General features: G+C 42.8%; 1 protein-coding gene across 3 annotated transcripts in view; it reads left to right on the top strand.

The window, feature by feature from the left end:
- The first annotated feature begins 1,830 nt into the window (after nucleotides 1-1,830).
- Nucleotides 1,831-14,785, top strand: part of DIP2B (DIP2 acetate--CoA ligase B (putative)) — a 235,873-nt gene continuing 222,918 nt past the window's right edge. For all 3 annotated transcript variants that reach the window (XM_024736531.1, XM_024736532.1, XM_024736530.1), the window contains exon 1: nucleotides 1,831-2,056. In XM_024736531.1, the coding sequence (XP_024592299.1) occupies nucleotides 1,957-2,056 (100 nt within the window). In that variant the 5' untranslated portion in view covers nucleotides 1,831-1,956. The remainder of the gene's footprint in view (nucleotides 2,057-14,785) is intronic.

The raw sequence follows: 14,785 nt of genomic DNA, 5'->3' as shown, positions 1-14,785 counted from the left end.
GATTGCTTTGTAGATTCATGTTTTAAAGTACCCATTCTCTTAATATATAGCAATATTAGAAAAAATAGAAAAAGATACAATTACAAAGGTATGATCTCCTGCAGAAATATTTCTCTGTACTTAAAAAAAATGTTTATTTATGGAAATTTAAAAATATATACAAAAGTAGAATAGTATAATCAAGCTGCATATTCCCGTCACCCAACTCCTTCTATGATCTCAGCCAATATTACTTCAGATATACCTCTACCTTCTTCTCACCCCACCTTACACTGGGTTATTATGAAGCAAATCTCAGGCATACCATTTCATCCATAAATATTTGAGTATGTTTTCCCATTAAAAATTACTATTTTAAAGTATATAATCACAATGTCATTACCATATGTAAAAATATGACAATAATTCCTAAATATCTAGTGTTCAGATTTTCCTGATCCTCATAAATTTTTTCTTTCCTTTAAAAATCTCTTATTTAAGGGCTTCCCTGGTGGCGCAGTGGTTAAGAATCCGCCTGCCAGTGCAGGGGACACGGGTTCAAGCCCTGGTCCAGGAAGATCCCACATGTCGCGGAGCAACTAAGCCCGTGCGCCACAACTGAGCCTGTGTTCCATGAGCCCACGAGCCACAACTGCTGAGCCCATACACCACAACTACTGAAGCCCACTCGCCTAGAGCCCGAGCTCCACAACAAGAGAAGCCACCGCAACCAGAAGCCTGTGCACCGCAACAATGAGTAGACCCCGCTCACCGCAACTAGAGAAAGCCTGCGCTCAGCAATGAACACGCAACGTAGCCATAATTTAATAGATAAAATAAAATTTAAAAACTGCCATAGTCCTCATGTAAACCAGAAGACATACATACATATATTCCCATAGATTCTCCTTACATTGTTGCAGTTAAACGGAAATTTCAAAGTCTACTTCCCAGTCAACCATATTACATTCCTTTTTTAAGCTGAAATTCTTTCCTCAACCTAAAAAAAATTTTTTTTTCCCCTCCAGCCCATGAGTGATATAATACTGTCTGGGAACTACTAAAGAACAGATGCTAAGGCCTTACTCTCAAAGGACCAATTTTGGATCAGAATGGAAGGGAAGGAAAAACACTGGAATTCCCTCTAATTCTGCAGGGGACTTTTGACGTTTAAAAAAAGATTCAATACTACTAAAGAAAGACTATGAATGACAGTTTAAGGCATCTGCCCCAGTAGTTCCTGGTAAAAACACACACATGTGTGGATCCTTATAATGAATTAAAATATTAATACTTTTGGAACACCTATTAAGTCATACACCAAGGAGGATAAAAAGATAAAGAAGACGAAGTTCTCCTGTAAGTGGTTAGATGTCTAGGAAGGGGGAGGCAGATTCTCCCTCCTTTGTCTTAAATGCTAGAACTGAAATAGAAAAAAAAGAGCTCCTGGTAAATGCAATCGGAAGCCCCAGTGAAAGAACTGGCCTGAGTTCAAATGTTTATGAATCGGAGGTGTCAATTAGGGGGAAACGGAAGAAGTGACAAGACAAAGGGATACACTACTAAGTGAAGAGAACTGGAAAAAGCAAGGCCTGGGGCCCCTGAAAACTGCGTGGTCGTGAGTTCGTAAAAGGTAAAGGCTACGTGTCCCGGTGGACATCAACACCGTTGGCGTATTTAGCGTTGGAGAAATCGGGGCGGCGGGCTTGGACTCGTCGTTTCAGGAGTCTCCCAGTAGAGGGCGCCATCAGACCGCGAGTGCTCAGCCTGACTCGGCTTCGGAGGCGGTGCATCCTCAGCCCGGGGGCGGGGCTGCCGCGCTCACGTGACCCTTGCTCATGGCGGCGGCGGCAGCGGAGGCGCTGGCGGCGCTTGGCGGCCGGAGCCGGATCCTGTAGCCGGGGTGTGGGCTCGCGTCAGTCCGTCCCTCTTTCGGCCCCCTCGGTTGTCTTCCGGAGTGTGGCTGACAGAGCCGGGATGGCGGAGCGAGGCCTGGAACCCTCGCCGGCTGCGGTGGCGGCGCTGCCGCCCGAAGTGCGGGCGCAGCTGGCGGAGCTGGAGCTGGAGCTCTCGGAGGGTAGGAGACGGGCCGGGGGGGAGCGGGCGCCCGGGCGCCGCTGCGGATCGCGGCGAGGGGAGACCAGGTCCCCGCCGCGCGCCCTGGTGGCCGTGCGGGCAGAGTGGAGGAGGGTCCCGGAAATCTGGCCCGGGCTCTGAAGGGGCGCTCCCCTTCTCTCTCACCCTGGGAAGTGGGTTTCCGTGTGATTCATTGTGTTCCATGGGAGGGGGTGAGCAGAGGCTTGGAGGAGAGGTCCTCCCCAGGCCCGGGCTGCTTCTGCGCTCCCTGCCCCCCAAAACCCGAGACAAAGCTGTGTCCTCCTGCTTCAGGCTTCTGCCCGGGCGCCGGGGCACGGTGGGGGCGGGGCGGGGGTGAGGCCGCCAGCAGGGTGGCTGACAGCTTTCTCCTGTCCTCCTCTACCCTTTTCCAGGGGAGGGCCCTAGCCTGTTTCAGCTCCCCTTCCCCGCCTTCAGAAAAAGAGAAAGACAGGGGAAATCCGCCAGCATTTTTTCTTCCTTCTTTAACAATGCGAGATGCCTCCCTAGTGACAGGACAGAGATAGAAGCGGGGTGGGCCGTAGAGGGTCCTAGGGAGGCCAGAAGAAGTGGCATTAACACAGAGAGGGACACACAGGGCTGCTTCTAGAACACCTTTGTCATGAGGGTTTTTTTTCCTGGTGCCTGTATTCGGGCTGAATTGTCCGCATCTGATCACCTTTTGCAGTCTTTGAAGAGGGAAGGAGAGAGGTGGCTACCGGTTACATGCAAATCCTGGCCGGCACCCTCTTTCTTTTGTTAATGGTTTGTTACAAGGAGGGTTGGATTGGTATTGAGAATTAAAAGAATGGAATAAGTCGAGCCACTATTATTAGAGAAGTCCCTGGACAACAATGAGAGAAACGTTGCTCTGTTGTGGGCATGTGATCAGGCTTCTTGTGCAGTTGTGATCAGTTCTCCACAAAGTTCCTGTTTTTATCACAGGCTGCCTCTGAGACAAAAGCAGCATTTTCTCCAAGCTTGATGTCAGTACTGTGGTGGTGTCCCCAGAGTTGCATATTCTTATTGAGTTCTTTGCCAAAGGCCCTCTTCGCTAGCATTTTTCAAGTGGATTAAAAATTGTTGGTTGGAAAAGAAGAATGTGATAAGTTCCCAGGAGAGTTCTGACTTTTTGTTTACTTATCAAGGCATTCTCTCTCCCACCCCGCAGTCCTTTACAATGAAAAACCAGAAGTAGATTTGAGTGTTATAAAGCCAGTTGGGCATGGAGGGAAATAATTATTTTTAATAACCCTGTTAGGTTTTCCCAATGTATAGGGAGGTGCTGTTTTCTTTTGCACTTAATTATCAGCATATTTTTTTTCAGTTAACCAGTTGGGAAGTTATTCTTTGGCCAGTCCCCAGATTCAGTTGTGGTGGGTGAGTTTGTTTCTGTGAAATGTTTAGGGCATTGCTATCTTGGTTCTGCCTCTCAAAAAACCTCATTCTTCTGGACTAAAGCATTGTCATTCAATCCGTGATGACTTTCATTCAAGTCAGACTTTTAAAAGTTACTTTATAGTATCACATCAGCTATCTTTGATTAGCCAGAAGGAGAGAAGTTTGGCTGGATGTTTGCATCAGAACGAGATTAAAAATAGGAGTTGATAGCTTTTACATGGAAAGGGAAATCCTGGAAGCTCTTTATTCTTGATATATCTGCTTCCAGCTTTTTATCGTTTACTTCTCTGGGTGTTTCTAGAGATGATTCCAAGGAACTATTTCTAGGACTCACACTGATTAGCTCACCTTTGTCTCCTTCAAGAAAGTGTGAAACTCCTACAAACTGTATTGCCAAGCCTTCAACATTTTTAAGGACAAGTGCCTGGTTTGTTTTCTGATGCAGGGTTGTTTTGCTTTGGCGTGTAACTGAGTTTGAATTGGTTTCTTAAAGGTTTATACTACATTATCCTGTATTTCATCTCTTTTAGCGATGGAAAACGGGAAAAAATATAGTTGAAAAACCTCGGACCTGCAGTGTCAGCATCTTGGCCATCTGTCTGTCTCTCTTGCTTAAGGTACAGAGGATGGTAGACTGGAGGAGTAGGTAGACATTTTTAGGAATTCAAGTGAAGTTGAAACCACCAACAACCCCCAAATCTATAGCATGCTATTTGTGATGTCTGTACCATATTTTGAAGGGACCTTTGTTTGTTTAAAATTTTCTCTATGGTTACTGCTCTGACAAAAGTACTTTTTTCTTCTGGGGAAAAAAAAATGCTTTTAACTATGTGTTCATTGTGTGTTGTTGGCTTTGGTGCACTCATTCCTCCATTTTATTCATTTTTGTAGGTTCAGGCTGTAGTTGGTCCTAATTATAGCGATCGTCTGAGCTGTATGCCATTAAAGAATTTTCTTTGTGCTCGCCTGTATTTTCAGCTGCAGGCTCTGGTCGCAGATGAGCCAGCTCTGCGCCGGAACGCAGGTTGTGCCACCCTGGGCTGTTTGCCGCAGAGTGCGTTGCAGAACCCAGTGCTGTGGCTGGTGCTTCATTCAGGCAGGTCACCATGGACTTGGTGCTTAAAGCTGCCTGCTTTTGCACCAAAAAGAACAGCCCAGCACTGTCCAGAGAATCATTTAAAATTGAACGGACACCTAATCATAAGCTTTTCTGTAGACTAATTGAATAGGCAGGAGGCTTCTGCAAGTATTCCCATAACTGAAAATTTTTTCATGATTCACATGTATTGTTATATTTATTATGTATTTGGTAATAAGCTCTGTTGTCTGAACTTGAGTCATATGTTTTAGTCAAGTGTATGCACATAAAATAACACTAATGAGGGGAATTTGTTTAAATCTGTCTGATAATTCATTGTGTTTGTGTCATGATCTTATGCATTATGTCGTTTGAGTCTCACTGCAACTTTGTGATTAGGTAGAACAGATGTTATTAACACCTGTTAATAGTTTTTTGTTGTTGTTTTGGTTTAACAGAAGGGAAAACTAAGACTCAGAAAGGTTAAGTATTTTGTCTAAAGTTGCTCACTAATAAGTGCGTTATCTTCAGCTGACATGTAATTATGGCATCTGTTACCATCGAATGATTTAAATATCTTTACGGTTATTGCACAAGCTATTTATTAACTCTAATTTTTACTCTAAGCAAATGCTACGAAACAGTTGTATGCCATAATTCCAAAGAGTCTTGTTGATTCTCTTTCTGAAATCTCTTTTAAATCTATCTTTCACTTGATTCAGCAGACATTTATTCTCTGCTTACTATGTGCTAGGGATACAGAGGTGAGTATGGTACTGTGTTAGCTTTCAAGGAGCTCTGAGTCCGGTAGGGAAATCACTTAAAAATACCAACAAAACAGTCCATGAGACAAAACAGTCCATGAGGGTTCTGTACAGAAACTGCCTTCTAAGAAAAGAGGAAGCTGTCTGCTTTGTTGTTGTGAAAAAGGAACAGCAGAGAACCTTAAATACAAAACTGGATGCTGGTAGAGAGGGCTGTGATTTAGCTCGTGAAGTTGTCATAAGTGTGAAGGAAAGAAGGCAGTCTGTGGCAAATTAGAAGGGGTGCAAGTCTTTCAGTGCCTGAAAACGGTCCCAAGATGACAACTGGAAAGGTATCTAAGATGAAATAACGCTTACAGGAAGGGATCCTCCCTTTCTTTTTTTGAACACTTCTCTGACCACAAACACAACAAACCCAGTCACATCCTCCCTTTCTCCTGTCTGTTTCATCATGTATCTCAGGGTCCTCAGAGAGTGGTACAGGTGCACCTTGAAGGTGGAGGGGAGAGAGACAGCTGCTTCCTAGGAGTTGAAGTGAATCCTCTTTAGGAGTTGGGCAGCGGTGGGGGAGTTGAAGAGGAAAAGGGGGAGATGCTGAATTGAGTTTGTATTTCACCGTGTTCAAAGTGGGCAATTGGAATTAAGCCACTAGAAAACTGGTAAATCCTTCTTACTTTACTTATAATGGGAAAGTGGGCCACTTCCCCCCAAATATGTAGCATAGTCATTAATTCATAAGAAACACCTTTATCAGAAAATTATGACTAAGCAGTTGTCGTTCCTAGTGTTAGGAGTATTAAGGAAGGCAGGTGTGTGGGTTTTTGAAAAACCAAAACCGGGCATTATCTAAGTGATTTATTCTCTGAAAGTTGCATATCTATATTTTTGGTGGGCTATACCCGCCTTATGTTGGAGCTTATCTTTAGGAATTGCTTGTCAGAGCCTGTGACACATTCCTTTGAAAATCCTCATAGCGGCAAATTTTAATTCTTTGAGGGTAGAGTTTCATTTTATGGGTTACTTGGTGTCAAGTAGAGAAAAGCTGGTTGATGTTCTTCTGGAGTCCAAACTAGCTGTGAATGAAAAAATTAGAGTGATTATAAATGTGTTTTATTTGTAACTGTCAAAAAATTAGAATGATGGTAAACTGGTTTTGAGGGTAGTTCCAGAAGAGTAGTGACAGACAAATTTCACTGGAAGAATGATTCACTTTACTGTAAAGGATAGCGCTTGTTTAGACACCCTAGTTCTATGTATTTTGAAAAATTAATCTTGTTGTTTGACAGTCCATAACGCTGAGCTGGATTTTTTTTTTTTATAAATTTATTTATCTATTTATTTATGGCTGCGTTGTGTCTTCCTCGCGGTGCGTGGGCTTCTCATTGCGGTGGCTTGAACTGTTTCAGAGTTTGGGCTCTAGGTGCGTGGGCTTCAGTAGTTGTGGCACGTGGCTCGGTAGTTGTGGCTCGCGGGCTCTAGAGCGCAGACACAGTAGTTGTGGCTCATGGGCTTAGTTGCTCCGCGGCATGTGGGATCTTCCTGGACCAGGGCACGAACATGTGTCCCCTGCTTTGACAGGCGGATTCTTAACCACTTCTCTACCAGGGAAGCCCCTGGATTTTTGAATAAGAGAAATCTTTAACCCTTCACTCTCAGCCCAGCCCTTGGTGGCTGCCTTCTTTCCTGGCCTTTGTGAGGATTAGCACCTCAGGGTTGAAAGTTCAGATGATTGGCTAAAAACGTCCTTCACATGCATTTGTATTTTAATGATTACAGTTCTTCCTGGTTCTCTCTCATGATTAATCAGGAACGGTCTTTGAAACACTCCTTCCCGCTTGTCTGCACCATTTCTCACAGTTCTTTAAGAGTTAGTTGAACTTCTACCTTTTTTCTAAACCTGCCCCTGAGCACTGTGAGCTCTCTTTCTCCAAACCTTATAGCATTTACATTTTATATCATTTTTGCCAGTCATAGATTTTGTAAATATTTAAATTGTTTTTCATTTCACCTCCATGTAAGCTCCTAAGTCCTTTAAACAACTGCTCAACAATTTCTTTATGTATTCTTTTAGGAATGCAATAAATTTTTGTTCACCTCAGATTTTAATTGAAGCAGAGTCTCTGTCTTGGGGATTTGATTTTGGCACAAGGGGTGGGGTTGTATGATCATTTAAGGAGCGTGGGTTTTGGCATCTGGTGGGCTTGGGTCCAAGTCCTGGCTGTCACTTAGCCCTGTGACCTTGGATGGGCTGCCTAACCTCCCTGGTTTTAGTTCTTCAGTTCTTAAAAAATGAAGGACAACCTTATTAGAGTTGTAAGGAGGTTTAAAATGAGATCGTAGGAGAACAGCTGAGTGTGGTGTGTGCGTGTAGTTAAGTGCTTGGTATGTGTAATCTTTATTGTTTCTGATAGTGAATGGATGCATAGTGACTTGGCTGTTTTTAATATGTAGTGTTACTTAGCGGAATATGATTACATGTGAAGTGATGAATGGAATCAATTAGTGTAATTCTTTTTTGCAAGTAATACTTGACTCCTCCATCAGTTGCTCCTGTCGGCACCCTCTACCCTAGTTCAGCACGTGTTGTGTCAGTGCAAGCGGTTGACTAGAGCAGCACAGAGTAGCTGGTTTGTTTCACGTAGACATCTGGCATGTGTGCATTTCTAAGCCTGTAGGCTCTGGCAAATGGCTCTGAAATTTAAGCATGGTTTCTTAGCCTCAAGCATCTTCCAGCTATGTATGAAAAGGCACGTGTGGATGCTCAACCTTCACATGGTTTTTGACTCTTCCTTTTCCCCCCCATTTGTCCTTCGTGAACAACTCCTTTTGGCTCCTCGTTCAAAAGTTTTCTTGCATCCATTTTTCCTTTAAGTTGCATTTACCACCAGCCTTGTTCAGTCCTCTATCTTTAGACCTAAGGGTCAGCTCTAGATGGATCTTTTATCTTTTAAAAATACTATTTTTATCTAAAGGCGTTGCTAAATCCAAGGCTCTGTCGCTCATTGTCTTTATTTATTTATTTTTGGCTGCGTTGGGTCTTCGCTGCTGTGTGCGGGCTTTCTCTAGTTGTGGTGAGCGGGGGCTACTCTTTGTTGCGGTGCGCGGGCATCTCATTGCGGTGGCTTCTCTTGTTGCGGAGCATGGGCTCTAGGTGCGCAGCTTCAGTAGTTGTGGTGTGCGGGCTCAGTTGTTGTGGCTCGCGGGCTCTAGAGCCCAGGCTCAGTAGTTGTGGTACACAGGCTTAGTTGCTCCGCGGCATGTGGGATCTTCCCGGACCAGGGCTCGAACTCGTGTCCCCTTCATTGACAGGCTGATTCTTAACCACTGCGCCACCAGTGAAGTCTAGTCCAACTTTTTTTGGACTATGTCATGGACATTTAAGTAAGAGTTTTCGTATATTTGTGTTTATAATGAATAAGTTGCCTTCCCTTGTGGATGCTCTTCTATGAATAAAATATTTTCCGAAAGGCCATTTCTTTGGAATTTTATAGCATCACAGCTGACAGAATCTTTGGATACACGGGTTGGCTTTAGTGGACCTGGAAACTCCAAAGCCGTGTGTAGAATTGTGAGTGAGAGTGCTTATGTGCCTTTTTGGGGAGCAGAGTCTCCAGCGTTCATCAGTTTCTCAAAGAGGACTGTGAAGCGAGAAGCCAATCTGTGTACTACCACTCTTCATTCTTACTAGCCTGTAAGGAACGCCAGACTCCCTCAGCATCCCTCCGCAACACTCACAAACTCACCTATATCAGTTCCCACCCGTATCCTCTTTCCTTCTTTCCTCAGAGGAAGAACTGTCCCCTCCTGTTCTGCAGTGTGTCCCTGTGACTATGATCTCAGTCCTCATCCCTTCTCCTCTTCTGGGATCTTGGGATCTTACTTTATTGATCCATCTATTCACTTGTAGTCTTTTGTCTTTGTTTTTTCCTCTCATCTTTAGCCTCTCACTTAACACTTGGCTCTCGGCCCCCTCCCTTCAGCCTATAGATACGCTGAAGTTTCTCCCATCTTAAGAAAAGTATCCTCCCGCGATCTTGTATTGGAACCTATTTGCTTTCGTGTGCTAGCGTTCACTCCCTCTCATAGATCTTAGAAAGTAGAGCCTACATTTCCTTTATTTTGTTTCTTACCTTTGCTCACTCCTCAGTCCGTTGCTTCTGTCTCATCAAGCCTCTGAAAAAAACGTCTCCAAGGCCACCAGTGACTTCTGATTTTAGACTGAAAAGTACCCACATCTTTCTCTGCAGCATTGGATGCTGTGGACCAATATCTTTATAAAACTCCCTCCTTCCTTAGCTTTTATGGTATAATTTCCTTCCAGCTCCCTGCCTATTCCTTCTCCTCTCCTTTGGGCTTCTTTTTCTCTTTCTTCCTCCTGGTGTGGGTGTTCCTGGTATCTGTCATTAGCCTTCATCTCACTTCACAGACACTTGCTGACTGATCTCATCTATGCCCAGGGCCTCGGCTGTCAAGGCTGGGAGATGACTCCCTAGTCTGTATCTCTAGCCCTGACTCCTCTCTGCTCCAGACATCCCATTTATTCTCCCCAGACAACTGTAACTTAGTAGGTCCAAAACTGTACTCCTTGTTTCTGCTCCGCAAATACTTGGGGGTCATCCTTAACTTCTGATGGGTCACCAAGTTCTGTTGATTCTGCTTCCTCCCCTCCATTCCCATTGTTTCAGCCTTTGTTTAAGCTCTTACCATCTTTTGCTGAGACCATTACAGTAGTCTCCTAACTCGTCTGCCTGCCTTCAGTCTCTTCTCTCTTCAGTTCATCGTTCTCTATTCTGTGATGGAATGGTCATTCTGAAACACAGGTCTAATTGTGTCCTTTTCCCTGTTGAAAAATTTTCACTGGCTTCCCCAATCCACAGGATAAATTCCAGGCATCCTTTGTGTAACAAGACCTGCCTGCCTGCCAGCCATTTTAGCCCCGCTTCCCGCGCCTTCCATGTTTTTGCTGTCTTCTCTAGCCATGCCGAATGACTTGTATTTCTCTGAATACATACATGGTGCTTTTTCACTTCCATCCCTTTGTACACGTTGCCTTTCTCTGAGAAATGCCCACTCTGGCATGTTCTTCCCCTTTTTCTGTCTCTTTAACTTCTGTTCCACTCAATTTCCTGTAAGAAGCCAGCCTTTCCTAAGCTCTCTTAAGAAGCTAAGATCTCTGTATAAGTAGCCATCAATTATTGAGTGCTTATTATGTAACAGGCCCTGTGCTTAGCACTTTATATATCCTGCCTGACCAGTAAGTAGGTGCTGAATAAATTGCTGCCGTTGTCATGGTGATGAGGGAACTGAGCTAGCAAAAAGCAACTGAACCTTGAGTGGAACAAAGGGTGTGCCAGCTCCTGCCCTCACACAGACCTGATCTTTCCCTTTTTCCCTACCAGGAACAGTAACGTTCTGAAGTGAATGGCAAAGGGGAGAGAACACACTTGAATCATTTAGAACTGTTTCTGCTGCTTACTGTATGATCTTGGACAAGTCTTTGAAGTGTGCTTCTAATCCTGACAACTCCTAAAGATAGGTGTGTCATTTCCATTCTGTAGAGACTTGTTAAGGAACGTGAAGCCTGAAAGTAAAGTGCGCTGGGGTTGGAACCCACCTCAACTTGGCTCCAAACCCCACGGTGTTTCCACACTGCCTCCATCTCCCTGAATCACGTTTCAAGTAATTCAGCAAAATTCTTTTCCATCTTAACTATTGGGCCCCACTTTTCTTAGGATGCAGCTTCTGTCTTTGGAGTTTGGGAGGTAGGGCTCCCCAGAGAGAGAAGAATGGGAATGTTCTATCCTATTCTAAGAGAAATGGATAGCAGTTGGAGTGAGGTTGGTTATTTTTGACCTTGCTTTGCCAGAACCAGCACTCCAACATATATTTGGAGGATTTCATTTATATCAGCTTGACTTCTGGAAGGGTGTGACTTCTTCTTTTCTAAAAAGAGCAAAAGATATTGGGTAAAATCCTTTAAGACTGCATATCTGTAAAGTAAGAGATAATTTTATGTACTTATATTTTGATGTGAAATTGATTTTTCTTCCTTGAATTGAGATGGGGTTGATGAGAAGCTGAAAGGGGAAAATCCAGAAGGAGAATATCTTGGATGCTACACAGGACAGCCCTAAATGAAAATGCACAGGTCTGGCATCTTTGAAAGGTCCTTACTGTGCCCTGGACTTGAGCTTCTGGGCTACAGATAGAGTATTGTGGTTACATTCTGGTTCAGAAAGAGTTTTTTGTTTGTTTTGTTTTTTCCTTAAGATATTTAATGTTTAATTTAAAAATTAATGTTTAAATTAATGTAGATATTTCTGTAAATGACATTTACTTTAGTTGATTTTTCTGGAGTTATTTTTTGTCAAAGAAGAGCCCTCTCATATCTCCTTTTTTTTTCCCAGAGGACTCTTGCTTTTAGGGGTAAACTAAAGCAGCTGTAGGATTTTTTTCTTTCTTTTTAAGGACCTTGTTTCAAGGTTATGTTTGGGTTATGTTTCAATTTATTCATAAACTGGAACCTTCTGGGTTTTAATTCAGGTCAGGCATGAATGCATTACAGTGCTGGCCAGTCTTGTCACTGAATCTCCTTTTTTTTTTTTTTTTTTTTCGGTACGCGGGCCTCTCACTGTTGTGGCCTCTCCCGTTGCGGAGCACAGGTTCCGGACGCGCAGGCTCAGCGGCCATGGCTCACGGGCCCAGCCGCTCCGCAGCATGTGGGATCTTCCTGGACCGGGGCATGAACCCGCGTCCCCTGCATCGGCAGGCGGACTCTTAACCACTGCGCCACCAGGGAAGCCCTGAATCTCCTTTTTAAAAATGAACCCAGGGGCTTCCCTTGTGGCGCAGTGGTTGAGAATTAGCCTGCCAATGCAGGGCACACAGGTTCGAGCCCTGGTCCGGGAAGATCCCACGTGCCGCGGAGCAACTAAGCCCGTGAGCCACAACTACTGAGCCCACGTGCCACAACTACTGAAGCCCGTGCGCCTAGAGCCCATGCTCTGCAACAAGAGGAGTGACCGCAATGAGAAGCCCTCGCCCGCAACGAAGAGTAACCCCTGCTTGGCGCAACCAGAGAAAAGCCCACATGTGGCAGCGAAGACCCAACACAGCCAAAAATATAAAAAATAAAAAATGAAAATGAACCCAGCAGGAACTGTGAGAAGTTTCTGATAGTTTCTTGCATAGTAAATCTGTGACTGAGGCAAGCAGGCTGTCTTAATTTTTTTTTTTTAATCAAGGTATAATTGACATACAACGTTATATTAGTTTCCAGAGTATGACATAATGATTTGATATTTCTATATGTTGGGAAATGATCACCTCAATAAATCTCATTAACATCTGTCATCATACATAGTTACAATTTTTTCCTGTCTTAAAATTGTAAAGAGTTGTCATTCTTTTTTTTTGGCTGCGCTGCATGGCATGCGGGATCTTAGTTCCCTGACTGGGGATTGAACCCGCGCCCCCTGCAGTGGAAATGCAGAGTTTTAACCACTGGACCGCTAGGGAAGTCCCAAGAGTTGTTATTCTTACTTTATTGGACTTCCTTTCTGGTTTGGAGAAACTTTCATTTTTAAATTGAATGTGTAGCCCCCTGCAGTGGAAATGCAGAGTTTTAACCACTGGAGCGCTAGGGAAGTCCCAAGAGTTGTTATTCTTACTTTATTGGACTTCCTTTCTGGTTTGGAGAAACTTTCATTTTTAAATTGAATGTGTAGCAGAAGCATTTGTGAGTTTTCCTCCCATGGTTCTTTGCTTATCGTTTTCTTCAAGGAGACCAAGGGAAGTCCTAGAAGAGAACTTCCTGTTAAAAGAAAAGACAACTTCCTCATTTGTTGGTTCTCTGAGCTCTAATCTCTAATGTTACTCCTATATTATAGTTATTTTTCAAATGACCTTAAAGCTATTATATGATCATTTGCATAAATATTCTCATCTCCCTTTGTAAGCTGCTTGAGGACAGCACACAGCATCCTTCAGCATAAGTGCTTTTCAGTACTTATTCAGCCAGTGAATGAATCTAGACTCTTTTCATCAGCCTCCTTATCTATTCTTATTTCCTTAGTAGTATCTGACAGACTCTTCTATTACAGTCAGACTGGTTTCCTCACTCTTTTTCCTGACTGGCTCATTCTCATCTCTATGCCTTTGCAGCGACTATTTTCTTTGTCAGGACTACCTTTTCTCCTAGTAAAATTTACCTGTGGTTTCACGGCCTGGTTGATGTCCTTTCATCATGAAACCAACTGACTACTTTAGTCCTTATTAATCTCTTCTATTTTTAAGCTATTGTTGTATTCAGTGACAGTTTAACACTTAACTGACAGCTGTTTATTTGTTTTGTTTATGTTGTTTTTGCCTCCTCAGTTAGACTTTAGATTTTGTGAGTGTAATGACAAGGTCTTCTACCTTTGGGAACTTGTAAGGTGCTAAACATATCAGTATATCAGTAAAGATGTATTGAGCACATTTATTTACAAGATCTATTGAGAGGGTGAGAGATACATAGAAGGCAGATACCCTGCTCTCAAGGAGCTTTCAGTCTAGTAACTTCTCAACAAATAGCTGTTTGGGCTTTAAAAATATTAATTTAAAGTAATTGTCTTTTGAGTGAGCACGTAGAAACTATTTTATACTTGAGTGATAAGATAGCATCTAAACAACGCCATTTGAAATGATTCTGGGAAAATGGCAGTTTGAGCACATCTCTGCTGCCCTCTTTTTTTAAAACTCAGTTCAAGTAAAATAACAATTTCAAAGCTTAGAACAAAAATACTAAGAGTTGGAATGGGAACTCATGAAAGTCGAAGGACTTGGAGGGTAGATCCAGGAAACCAAAAATGCAGATAACAAGAATTTTAGAAGGAGGAATAAGTAATAGAAGAAAAATTCCCTGAGCCAAAAAAAGATTGAAAAAGACTGAAGATTGAATGAGTTCACTGTGTTCCAGGCAAGATCGATGAGAAAAGGCACAAACCTAGGCATATTCTGATAAAATTCTTGAATTCAGTGGTAAAGACAAAAAAAAACTACAAGTAAGTTCCTAGATAGAAAGATAAAGATTCAAAAGAAAAGAAAAGGTTAGAAACATTCAAAAGAAGATAAAGATACAAAAGAAAAAGTTAAAACTACCACAAAACAGACTGTTCTCATTTGCATCACTATAGTGTTAGTGTAAGAAGCAGACTATTTAGAGAAAAGGTCCACTTCAAAAATCTTATAGGCAGTCTAGATACTATTCACCTTTCAGGGAAAAGAAAGCTCTGTGTGGTGTGCAAGGATTCACTTTATATCACCCATAGACTCTAATCTGGACAGTATACTCTAATCAAACAAATAATATTTCCTCTCCTCCTTCCAGAGTAGGAAGAGGAGAGGAAACAGTGATAGACAATGGACTTTGAAACATATATATATATATATATATATATATATATATATATATATCATTTTTTTTTTA

The sequence above is a fragment of the Neophocaena asiaeorientalis genome, unplaced genomic scaffold (genome assembly GCF_003031525.2).
Source record: "Neophocaena asiaeorientalis asiaeorientalis breed wild unplaced genomic scaffold, Neophocaena_asiaeorientalis_V1.1 scaffold134, whole genome shotgun sequence".
NCBI classification, from domain to species: Eukaryota; Metazoa; Chordata; class Mammalia; order Artiodactyla; family Phocoenidae; genus Neophocaena; species Neophocaena asiaeorientalis.
The sequence above is the reverse complement of the archived record's forward strand: the minus strand, read 5'-3'. Positions and strand labels throughout refer to the sequence as shown.